Source organism: Notolepis coatsorum, assembly GCF_963971535.1.
Source record: "Notolepis coatsorum genome assembly, chromosome: 9".
Lineage (NCBI taxonomy): Eukaryota > Metazoa > Chordata > Actinopteri > Aulopiformes > Paralepididae > Notolepis > Notolepis coatsorum.
This window is the reverse complement of record NC_140173.1, coordinates 35,809,908-35,823,607: the sequence shown is the minus strand read 5'-3', so window position 1 is coordinate 35,823,607 and position 13,700 is coordinate 35,809,908. Positions and strand designations below refer to the sequence as shown.

General features: G+C 41.6%; 1 protein-coding gene across 2 annotated transcripts in view; it reads right to left on the bottom strand.

Annotated features, from left to right (window-relative positions):
• Positions 1-13,700, bottom strand: part of ate1 (arginyltransferase 1) — a 291,958-nt gene that overhangs the window by 128,772 nt on the left and 149,486 nt on the right. For both annotated transcript variants that reach the window (XM_084321688.1, XM_084321689.1), the window contains exon 9: positions 12,728-12,909. In XM_084321688.1, coding sequence (XP_084177814.1) covers positions 12,728-12,909 — 182 coding nt within the window. The remainder of the gene's footprint in view (positions 1-12,727; positions 12,910-13,700) is intronic.

Sequence of the window (13,700 nt, the reverse complement as noted above, 5' to 3'; positions counted from 1 at the left end):
ATACTGTGACTATGTAACGTTAGTTCGACAAACCAACGCCGGCGATATGCATGTGATTGTGTGTGTGTGAAACGTGTATTTGATGATTTACCTACCGCTTATTCTGTGACTATGTAACGTTAGTTTGCCAAACCTAACGCTGATATGCATTTATTATATTCTAGCTCCGGAATCATCTGACGATGATCTCGGCTTGGGTCGGAGGTATGAGTCTGATTCATCGCACGATTCAGACGTGGGAGTCGGACACGGTGGTGGTCGACGGGGCAACGGTACGTCATGTTTACTAATGCAATGTGAATATTGTTTTGTGCATGTTCAAATCGATAGTTGAATGATATAGGATATAGTAGGGATGTAGAGTACAGGCCACGCGACCATGTGCTACAGTTAGGTTGTCTTGTGTGCGTGTGTGTGTGTGTGTGCATGTGCACGCCCTTTGAAGTGGCTCTTTGAAGTGTGTAGCTATCATGTAAGTGATAATAGTTGCATGCTGGGCATGATACGACGTGGTGGTGGTGGTCGACGTGGTAATTGGTATGTTGCAATGTGAATATTGTTTTGTGCATGTTCAAATCGATAGTTGAATGATATAGGATATAGTAGGCATGCAGTACAGGCCACGCTACCATGTGCTACAGTTAGGTTGTCTTGTGTGCGTGTGTGTGTGTGTGTGCATGTGCACGCCCTTTGAAGTGGCTCTTTGAAGTGTGTAGCTATCATGTAAGTGATAATAGTTGCATGCTGGGCATGATACGACGTGGTGGTGGTGGTCGACGTGGTAATTGGTATGTTGCAATGTGAATATTGTTTTGTGCATGTTCAAATCGATAGTTGAATGATATAGGATATAGTAGGCATGTACAGGCCACTACATTTAGTTACATGGATGTGTGTGTGTGTGTGTGTGTAGATGCCTCACCCCATGCCATTTGATGTGTGTGTGTATGTGTGTGTGTGTGTGTGCAGTGTGTGTACACACACACACACACAAGATCAAAAGACATGCATCCTCTCCAACACCTTTGAACTTCGCAGTACATGGTGAGGCCTCTATATGCAAATTCCATTGATTACAGCACACACATACACAATGGCATGGACACATGGCGAGGCCTATATTTAAATGCATGGTTGTGTAGCATATGTAAAATTCCATTGATTACAACACACACACATGTACATGCTTTGATGGCCGCTGATTTATTTTGTGTTCACACAGCAGAACACTCCGAAACCGAATCCGGGGCCAATACACCAACATGCTTGGGTATGTACTAACTACATTTATGTATGTGTAAATGTATTACTATTGTGTTTTGTGAGACTTACTTACTGAATGAATTTAATCCAATTCAGATTCTGGCGCAGACCCTGCAGATAGTGACGCTGAGACTGGCAACGACATAGGATCACATTCTACTCCTGCAGGTAATTGTACATGGTGGTGACTGGCTGCTGCTAGAGCCTGGGCCTGGTGGTAGCTGGCTGCTGCTAGAGCCTGGGCCTGGTGGTGACTGGCTGCTGCTAGAGCCTGGGCCTGGTGGTGACTGGCTGCTGCAGGGCCTGGGCCTGGTGGTGACTGGCTGCTGCAGGGCCTGGGCCTGGTGGTGACTGGCTGCTGCAGGGCCTGGTCTGGTGGTGATGGTGGTAAATACAATGACAATGCGTTGCCCTAGTGTAATGTATTACATCATGTGATTCTAGAACTGGATGCTAGTCTGGACATGCCGGAACCTGTTGCAGGGCGGAAACGCACATCTAAGAGCGGTAAGTTGGCCTCACTCTGCACACCACTTCCAGCTCTGACCTCTGACCCCCACACCACGTCCAGCTCTGACATCTGAACCCCACACACACTCACTCATTCACTCACACAGTTTGTAACTACGTGGCATATGAATGTCTACAGTAGGGGTGTTATAGTATATTTGTATAATTGACAGGTCGTGGAGGAGCGAAGAGCAGGGCTGCGATCCGTCAGGAAGAGGAGAATGCCTGGTCTCGTGAGGGCTGGGTGCCTCAAAGGATCCCCTTCACAGCCCAACCGGGGTTGCTCCAGGACGCCAAGGCACTCAGATCTTACCGGCCTGCGAAATGGATGGATCTGTTCCTGACAGATGCTTTTCTGAACTCTATTGTTGCCCAGTCCAACCTCTACGCTGAGCAGTCCATTGCCCGGCTGGACCCCACGCTAACCAGTAGCAGGGCACTGCTTTGGAAGCCCCTCACATTGAAGGAGCTGAAGAAGTTCCTCGGACTCCATTTCCTTAGCAGTGTCCTGCGGAAGCCTCGCGTGGACCAGATGTGGACCACTGACGACATGATGTACACACCGTACTACTCTGATACCATGCCACGCAACAGGTTCCAATTGATCTGGCGATTCCTCCACTTTGCGGACAATACTTCCCTGGAGGTTAGAGACAAATTGTGCAAAGTACGCCCTGTAGTCGACCATGTAAACACGAGGTGCAAGGAGCTGTACCAGCCTGAACGCGAGCTCGCCATTGACGAGGGGGTGATGGCATGGCGAGGCCGCCTGACCTTCCGGGTCTACAACCCCAACAAGCCCACCCGCTATGGCATCAAGTCCTACTTCCTGTGCGAATCACGCACAGGATATTGCTTTTCATTTAAGCCATATTGTCGGGAAGGCTCGCTCCTGGGGGACACGGTCGTCGGTCTGCTTGGACGTCTGTCTGGGGCCGGCTATACGCTCTACATGGACAACTTCTACAACTCGGTACGTATGTCCGCCAGGCTCCGACAGTTGAGGACCGACGTCTGTGGTACCCTCAGGAAGCACCGGGGCGAGCCAGCCATCATCAAGAACATTACCAAACGTGACATCGGTGTGGGGGAGCGCATTGCGGTCAACAACAAGGAGGTCCTGATCGTGGCATGGCGCGATAAGAGAATCGTGAAGACCATCAGCAGCTTCCACGAGGACACTATGGAAAAGGCGATGGTGTGGAAGAAGCAGAAGAAGGGCAAAGCGCTGAGGGTGGAGATGCTCAAGCCATCATCAATCCTGGAGTACAATAAATTCATGAACGGCGTCGATCAGCTGGATCAGAATATATCGTACTATCCGGTTACACGTAAGACTGGAAAGTGGACCAAAAAGTTTGTGATGTATCTGATCCAAATATGTATCTTCAACGCGTTTGTCTTGTACAAAAAAAAGCACCCACAAGGGCATTACTCCAACCTCTTCCGGTTCACCAGGGCTGTGGCGCGGACCTACACAGACGGTAAGGAGAAGAAGATTCCTGGGGTGACAGCGGAGATGGAGGCGGAGGCGGAGGCAGGGGAGGAGGCAGGGGAGGAGGCAGGGGGTGGGGATGAGGAGGAGGCAGGGGCTGAGCAGGTGGGGCGTGTCGACCCTAGGGCCCCACTGGGGGACCCGCAGAGCAGATTAGTGGGTGGCTTTGTGAAGCATGTAATGGTTGCATACAAAGCCACCCCGAAGAGAAAGCTACCGTGTAGGAAATGTCGTGTCTGCAGTAGGCGTGGCATCAGGAGTGAGACCAGATATTTTTGCACATCGTGCAAAGTCCCCCTGCATCGTGACAAATGCTTCGCTCTGTACCACACAAAGAGGGATTTCTCTAAATAGTTTCTTTATTAGTTGTCATACAGAAGTACAGACTACTTCTAAATAATCCGGCACACAGAAGTACAGATTACTTCTAAATAATCCATCATTGTGTGATACAGACAGAACCATGTGTACCGGTACATAGTATAGCTAGCTGAGTGTAGTATAGTATAGTGTAGTATAGTATAGTATAGTATATTGTAGTATAGTATAGTATAGTATAGTGTATGGGTAGTTGCACTGTTTTCTGTACAAGACAAATGCGTTGAACACATGTATTTGGGCCACGGTTGTCGATATTGCATAGGCATGTTTGGACCACTTGCAGATGAGACGTTATGTTAGCGATCTAGCTGTATCGACTCCATTCATAATTTGCATTGTGTGTGTATATAGTTTTTTTTTATTTATCTTTTTCCCCCCTCATTTTTACCGTTTGCACAGAACCAATGGTTGCTGACAGTCACCCAGTTTAAAAAAGTATATACTGTAGGTAACATACCACACTTTTCTAATGCAGTCCATTGGCCTATTATTTATATACTTTGGAAGCATGTATTGGATATTTTTTGGTCCACAGATCATCTGGCGCTTCATCCATTTATCAATGGACAATGCAGTCATCGATGCGAGAGACCAAGTAAGATATGCCCTGTAGTTCATGTGACGTGAATGTTACCAGCAAACTTCTAAATGCACTGAAACAATGGTTGGTTATCCTCCAGTGTTCACTTTTTATAAGGTATTGTCTTTGTAAATTACCATAATCCTATACTGTGAATGTTACCAACAAACTCCTAAATGCACTGACACAATGGTTGGTTATCATCAGCCAGTGTTCACTTTTTATAAGGTATTGTCTTGGTAAATTACCATAATCCTATACTGTGAATGTTACCAACAAACTCCTAAATGCACTGAAACAATGGTTGGTTATCATCACAGTGTTCACTTTTTATAAGGTATTGTCTTGGTAAATTACCATAATCCTATACTGTGAATGTTACCAACAAACTCCTAAATGCACTGAAACAATGGTTGGTTATCATCACAGTGTTCACTTTTTATAAGGTATTGTCTTGGTAAATTACCATAATCCTATACTGTGAATGTTACCAACAAACTCCTAAATGCACTGAAACAATGGTTGATTATCCTCCAGTGTTCACTTTTTATAAGGTATTGTCTTGGTAAATTACCATAATCCTATACTGTGAATGTTACCAACAAACTCCTAAATGCACTGAAACAATGGTTGATTATCCTCCAGTGTTCACTTTTTATAAGGTATTGTCTTGGTAAATTACCATAATCCTATACTGTGAATGTTACCAACAAACTCCTAAATGCACTGAAACAATGGTTGATTATCCTCCAGTGTTCACTTTTTATAAGGTATTGTCTTGGTAAATTACCATAATCCTATACTGTGAATGTTACCAACAAACTCCTAAATGCACTGACACAATGGTTGGTTATCATCAGCCAGTGTTCACTTTTTATAAGGTATTGTCTTGGTAAATTACCATAATCCTATACTGTGAATGTTACCAACAAACTCCTAAATGCACTGAAACAATGGTTGATTATCCTCCAGTGTTCACTTTTTATAAGGTATTGTATTGGTAAATTACCATAATCCTATACTGTGAATGTTACCAACAAACTCCTAAATGCACTGAAACAATGGTTGATTATCCTCCAGTGTTCACTTTTTATAAGGTATTGTCTTGGTAAATTACCATAATCCTATACTGTGAATGTTACCAACAAACTCCTAAATGCACTGAAACAATGGTTGATTATCCTCCAGTGTTCACTTTTTATAAGGTATTGTCTTGGTAAATTACCATAATCCTATACTGTGAATGTTACCAACAAACTCCTAAATGCACTGAAACAATGGTTGGTTATCATCACAGTGTTCACTTTTTATAAGGTATTGTCTTGGTAAATTACCATAATCCTATACTGTGAATGTTACCAACAAACTCCTAAATGCACTGAAACAATGGTTGATTATCCTCCAGTGTTCACTTTTTATAAGGTATTGTATTGGTAAATTACCATAATCCTATACTGTGAATGTTACCAACAAACTCCTAAATGCACTGAAACAATGGTTGATTATCCTCCAGTGTTCACTTTTTATAAGGTATTGTCTTGGTAAATTACCATAATCCTATACTGTGAATGTTACCAGCATATAATGCACAGCAACAATGGTTGGTACTGATGACTTGTCACCCAGTTTATTGAACATATTTTACAATAAAAATGTTCATGGCATCAAAGTTTCAAGTTTTTTGCATTGTAAAGTATTCTGTATTTTATAATAATGTTGTCTGGACCTACACCAGTAGTTATAAAACTTACTTGTTCATTAGCGCCAGGCATATCAATCAAATGACCAACAAAGTAATCAATCAATCAAACAAATCAATCTATGAATCAAACTATCAACAAAACAATCAAACATTCTATCAAGCAAATGACCAACAAAGTAATCAATCAAACAAATCAATCTATGAATCAAACTATCAACAAAACAATCAAACATTCTATCAATCAAATGACCAACAAAGTAATCAATCAATCAAACCAATCAATCTATGAATCAAACTATCAACAAAACAATAAAACATTCTATCAAGCAAATTACCAACAAAACAATCAAACATTCTATCAATCAAATGACCAACAAAGTAATCAATCAATCAAACAAATCAATCTATGAATCAAACTATCAACAAAACAATCAAACATTCTATCAATCAAATGACCAACAAAGTAATCAATCAATCAAACCAATCAATCTATGAATCAAACTATCAACAAAACAATCAAACATTCTATCAATCAAATGACCAACAAAGTAATCAATCAATCAAACCAATCAATCTATGAATCAAACTATCAACAAAACAATCAAACATTCTATCAAGCAAACTATCAACAAAACAATCAAACATTCTATCAATCAAATGACCAACAAAGTAATCAATCAATCAAACAAATCAATCTATGAATCAAACTATCAACAAAACAATCAAACATTCTATCAATCAAATGACCAACAAAGTAATCAATCAATCAAACCAATCAATCTATGAATCAAACTATCAACAAAACAATCAAACATTCTATCAAGCAAATTACCAACAAAGTAATCAATCAATCAAACAAATCAATCTATGAATCAAACTATCAACAAAACAATCAAACATTCTATCAAGCAAACTATCAACAAAACAATCAAACATTCTATCAATCAAATGACCAACAAAGTAATCAATCAATCAAACAAATCAATCTATGAATCAAACTATCAACAAAACAATCAAACATTCTATCAATCAAATGACCAACAAAGTAATCAATCAATCAAACAAATCAATCTATGAATCAAACTATCAACAAAACAATCAAACATTCTATCAATCAAATGACCAACAAAGTAATCAATCAATCAAACAAATCAATCTATGAATCAAACTATCAACAAAACAATAAAACATTCTATCAATCAAACCAATAAAACAATCTGTCAAACAATCAATCAATCAAACCATCCATCCATCCATCCCAGTCTAAATTGCTTTATAACACGTTCAGTACCTATTATCACCCCGCCGGCACACCTTTCATAAAAGTGCCTGTAACTTCTGTTCTAAATAATTTACCTCCACTTTTATCTTTTGTTGACGTTTTTTAACTTGTAATTGTGAACGAACGAAGACATGCAGAAACAAACGGTTTTTTGCATTGTGTACATCAACTTGTCGTCTTCAAATGAGCCCAACCATTTCCCCATAGTTATAATATAAAATATAGAAATAGCTCCGCTAAGATCATGAGATATGCTAGAATCGTCCAGGAATCCTGGCAACCCACAGTCATTTTCCGGATTTTTGGCCGGCACCCAAAGTGTTAACTTCAGTTAAACTAACTTTGCGTGTCGATGTTGCAGAAGCATAAAGGCAGAGTGTCTACAACACCGTTGCTTTGTCGATGTTGTGGTGCAGTTGCTTTGAAGTTGCTGTAGCATGTAGAGGCCTTTAGCCATGCTTCTAGGCCTCTTTTCTTTTGGAAAGAATGATAAAAAAAATATTTAAAAAAATATTTAAATATATATATTTTTTTTATATATATATATATTCGACTAAGGTTGGCCAGTCGACTACGGCTCCTTTCGACCGATTAGTCGACTAATCGACTAATAGGGGTCAGCCCTAGTATCTACTATATGAAACTGACCTGGGATCAGTCTGGATGGTAGTAGATTCTAGGGGTGGAACGGTTTACAAAATGGACGGTTCGGTTCGTATCACGGTTTTCGGTTTGGTTCGATATACATTTTTTTTTATATATAAAAAAAAATTTAACACTCAAATCTAAACATGCTTCTCATTTATTAAAAAAATAATAATAAAAAAAGAGGTTTACAGTGTTACAGTGTTTACAGCCTTAAATAATATTTGGCACACAAAGACCGAACTGACTGAAAAATATAGGCTACATTTGTCAAAGTATTAACTTAGTGCAAACAAACAATATGCTCAGCCAGCACTAGACTTTCCTTTCTTTAACACTTTAACTGCCGGAAGACGCTTTTAGGCGTCCTTCCCCGCCATGCTCAAGTTGCCGAAGACGCCGTAACTCGTCTTTGATATCAATATTTCAAAAATCTGTGATCGGAATCATATTTCCTTTCCGGGGCCCTGAGACACAAGTGTGATCTCCTCTCAATCCTCTAGCGGTTCAAGACCGCCATCTGGTGGCCGATCGGCAGATCGAAAAAACGGATGTTACCTTTAACCCGGCAGGACTCACTCCATATGTGGTCCGGGCACTCGCTAATGTTAGAGATACCCAGTCTGGATGGTAGTACATTATAGTATCTATATGAAACTGACATGAGGGCTGAATAGGAGCCCAGACTGGATGGTAGTACATTATAGTACATTTACATTTAGTCATTTAGCTGACGCTTTTATCCAAAGCGACTTACAAGTTCTGTACGACAAGCCATCAGGAAGAGCACAACTCTATCAGCTGAGTAACAATGTTCATCAAAGTGTTGAGTGCTACAGTGTAGGTTAGTTTATTAGGACAAGTGCATGACAGTATGGTTAGTTAGGGTTTTTTTTTTTTTTTTTTTTTTTTTTATTCAGATAATGGTTGAAGAAGTGAGTCTTTAGTCGACGGCGAAAGATTGGACGTGTTTCGGCTGTCCTAACTGGGGTGGGTAGTTCATTCCACCATTGTGGGGCAAGGACTGAGAATAGGCGACTTCTCTTTGATGACCCTCCCGGAGCTTGGATAGGAGTAGGTCTGAGGCGGCCAGAAGATGCAGAGCGTAGGAGTCTTGAGGGTGTGTAGTTAGAGACCATTGACCGGAGGTAGGCGGGAGCAGTTCCCTTTGCCGCACGGTATGCTAGGTCAAGGGCCTTGAAGCGGATTCGTGCAGCAATGGGGAGCCAGTGCAGGTCCCTAAGAAGTGGGGTGACATGGGCCGACTTCGGTAGGTTTGAGATCAGGCGGGCCGCTGCGTTCTGAATGAGTTGAAGAGGCTTAGTGGCAGTGGCCGGGAGGCCAGCGAGCAGTGCGTTGCAGTAGTCGAGGCGGGAGATGACTGTTGATTGGACGAGGAGTTGGGTGGCTTCTTTTGTCAGGAAGGGGCGTATCTATATGAAACTGACCTGAGGGCTGAATAGGAGCCCAGTCTGGATGGTAGTACATTATAGTATCTATATGAAACTGACCTGAGGGCTGAATAGGAGCCCAGGCTGGTGGTAGATACATTATAGTATCTATATGAAACTGACCTGAGGGCTGAATAGGAGCCCAGTCTGGATGGTAGATAAATTATAGTATCTATATGAAACTGACCTGAGGGCTGAATAGGAGCCCAGTCTGGATGGTAGTACATTATAGTATCTATATGAAACTGACATGAGGGCTGAATAGGAGCCCAGACTGGATGGTAGTACATTATAGTATCTATATGAAACTGACCTGAGGGCTGAATAGGAGCCCAGTCTGGATGGTAGTACATTATAGTATCTATATGAAACTGACCTGAGGGCTGAATAGGAGCCCAGTCTGGATGGTAGATACATTATAGTATCTATATGAAACTGACCTGAGGGCTGAATAGGAGCCCAGACTGGATGGTAGTACATTATAGTATCTATATATGAAACTGACCTGAGGGCTGAATAGGAGCCCAGTCTGGATGGTAGATACATTATAGTATCTATATGAAACTGACCTGAGGGCTGAATAGGAGCCCAGTCTGGATGGTAGATACATTATAGTATCTATATGAAACTGACCTGAGGGCTGAATAGGAGCCCAGTCTGGATGGTAGTACATTATAGTATCTATATGAAACTGACCTGAGGGCTGAATAGGAGCCCAGTCTGGATGGTAGTACATTATAGTATCTATATGAAACTGACCTGAGGGCTAAATAGGAGCCCAGTCTGGATGGTAGTACATTATAGTATCTATATGAAACTGACCTGAGGGCTGAATAGGAGCCCAGTCTGGATGGTAATACATTATAGTATCTATATGAAACTGACCTGAGGGCTGAATAGGAGCCCAGTCTGGATGGTAGTACATTATAGTATCTATATATGTGTTTGATAGTGTCTCAAATCATGTCCTTGAAATCATAAATATGTCTCTTCAAACAGGCACTTTTCCAGATGCATTTAAAACAGCTGTAGTAAAACCACTACTAAAGAAAACAAACTTAGATGTAAACGAACTAAAAAGCTATAGGCCAATATCGAACCTTCCATTTATCAGCAAGATATTAGAAAAGATAGTCTCAGTACAAATAAACTCCTTTCTCAAAGATAATAACATCATGGAGGAACTACAATCAGGTTTCAGAACAAATCACAGCACTGAAACTGCCCTTACCAAAATAGTTAGCGACCTCAGGCTAAACTCCGATGCTGGCAAAGTCTCAATTCTTGTCCTATTGGACCTTAGTGCAGCGTTCGATACGATTGACCATAATATCTTGATCAGTCGTCTAGAAAGACTGGTTGGCTTTTCCGATCATGTACTAAATTGGCTCATAACATACATTAAGGGGAGAAGGTTCTATGTTAAGCTTGGAGACAATGTATCCGAGGAACATGACAGCAATTTTGGAGTCGCACAAGGAAGCTGCCTTGGTCCATTACTCTTCTCACTATATATGCTGCCCCTCGGGGACATCATTCGAGACCACAATGTATGCTTCCATAGTTATGCTGATGATACACAACTATATATCTCTGCAGAACCAAATAACACTACAGCCATACAGTCCATTACAAATTGTCTGTTAGCAATAAACAAGTGGATGAACAATAACTTCCTAAAATTAAACGAAAGCAAGACCGAAATCCTATTGATCGGCCCAAAAGCGAAAAGGGAAGTGCTTTGTAAAAACCTGGGGAGTCTGTCATCCTATGTAAAGACTGAGGTTACAAGCCTAGGTGTCATCTTGGACTCAGACCTGACCTTTAAGTCTCATATAAATAAGGCCATGAAAACGTCATTCTTCCACCTAAGAAACATAGCGAAAGTAAGACCTTTCGTAAATAAAAAGGATGCAGAGAAACTTATTCATGCTTTTGTATCAAGTCGGCTTGACTATTGTAATGCACTGTTCACTGGTCTTCCCAAAGCAACCATTGGGAAGCTTCAGCTTATCCAAAACTCTGCAGCTCGATTACTAACTCATACAAGGAGAAGAGAACATATCACTCCAGTCCTGGCCACTCTGCACTGGCTTCCAATAACTCATAGAATTGATTTTAAGGTCCTTTTCCTAACATATAAAGCTCTTAATGAGCAAGGCCCAAAATACATAGCAAATTCCCTAGTTAGTTATCTGCCCTCAAGAACGCTACGGTCATCCACTACAGGTTTACTAGACACGCCCAGAAACCAAAAAAGGATAGGAAGTATGGCATTTGCCAACTATGCCCCAAAACTATGGAACACACTACCAACACACATCAGAAACGCCAGCTCTATACACATTTTTAAAGGAAAATTAAAAACGTACCTATACAGTCTAGCTTACAAATAGTTATGGCTTGGAAAAACCTGATGGATCCATGAGGCTAGGATAAGCCTTGTGGACCCAACTTTTTAGATGAAGGAACGGGTACATAGGAGACACGCCTCCAGTTTTTCAAAAGTTTTTGACACGCCTCAGCTTCTGAGCTGAAGGCGTGTTTTTGCGGACCTCCCAAACTTTCAAACTTTTTAGATGAAGGAATGGGTACAATAGGAGACACGCCTCCAGTTTTTCAAACGTTTTTGACACGCCTCAGCTTCTGAGCTGAAGGCGTGTTTTTGCGGACCTCCCAAACTTTCAAACTTTTTAGATGAAGGAATGGGTACAATAGGAGACACGCCTCCAGTTTTTCAAAAGTTTTTGACACGCCTCAGCTTCTGAGCTGAAGGCGTGTTTTTGCGGACCTCCCAAACTTTCAAACTTTAGACTGTTTTCTTTATACGTTTTTCTTTTTCTTTCTTTCTACCACAAGACGCGGCCACTGATGGGTCCATGGGACTTGGATAAGTCCTGTGGACCCAACTCTGACCACTGACCACATGAGCGAACGGGTACATACGCACACAATACACGGCCACTGATGGATCCATGGGACTTGGTAAAGCACTATGGACCCAACTATGACCACTGATAAAAACGTAACTACACTAGCATTATAAGACCTAAACATTGCTACCTACCATACAAGTGCATTGGTTTAGTGCACTTCCGGTTGCCACTGAGCAGAAATGTTTGTGCGGACCTGTTCTCCCAAACTGGTAAGCAAATGACTGTTTTTACGTTATTTTCATTTTTACGTTACTATTATTATTATTATTATTTTTTTTAAACATTGATCTTAACTGATCACTATGACTTTATTGCTTTTATCGTTATATATGCCTATAATTGTGTACAGCACTTTGAGCTACATGACATGTATGAAAGGTGCTTTATAAATACTTACTTACTTACTATATGAAACTGACCTGAGGGCTGAATAGGAGCCCAGTCTGGATGGTAGTACATTATAGTATCTATATGAAACTGACCTGAGGGCTGAATAGGAGCCCAGGGAGAGAGAGGAGAAGTCTGGATGGTAGTAGAGGTAGACAGACGACACGCACAACGGCAGGATGTCGATCACCCCTACGGCCACGATGCGACCATCCAACCAGTACTGCTGGTGGAACGAACCATAGCCAACCTCTGGTGCTTCAGGGGAAGAGTCCACCTGGGGGGGTGGGAGGGGGGAGCGAGAGCGAGAGAGAGAGAGAGAGAGAGAGAGAGAGAGAGAGAGAGAGAGAGAGAGCGAGAGAGAGAGAGAGAGAGAGAGAGAGAGAGAGAGAGAGAGGAGAGAGACATTTACATTTAGTCATTTAGCTGATGCTTTTATCCAAAAACGACAAGACAGCAGGAAGGGCACAACTCTATCAGCTGAGTAACAATGTTCACCAAAGTGTTGAGTGCTACAGTGTAGGTTAGTTTATTAGGACAAGTGCATGACAGTAAGGTTAGTTAGGGTTAGATTTATTTATTTGTTATTTATTTAATTTCAGATAATGGTTGAAGAAGTGCGTCTTTAGTCGACGGCGAATGATTGGACGGGTTTCGGCTGTCCTAACTGTGGTGGGCAGTTCGTTCCACCATTGTGGGGCGAGAAAGAGAGAGGGTGAGAAAGAGAGCGAGAAAGAGAGAGGGGGAGAAAGAGAGAGATAGATAGATAGAGAGAGATAGAGAGAGAGGAAGGGAGAGGGTGAGAAAGAGAGTGAGAGAGAGAGGGGGAGAAAGAGAGAGATAGATAGATAGAGATAGAGAGAGAGATAGAGAGAGGAATAAAGGGAGTTGGGTAAAGAGTACAAAGTACAGATACAGAGTAGAAATCCATTCCATTACTTGTACTAAACATTTAGATTCAGCCCCAAGACACACTTTATGGATTTACATTGATCTCCATAATATGACCATTTCTATGAGGCGCGATTGGGACAAAAGCCTGTGGAATACAAGACACCACCTGTCCAG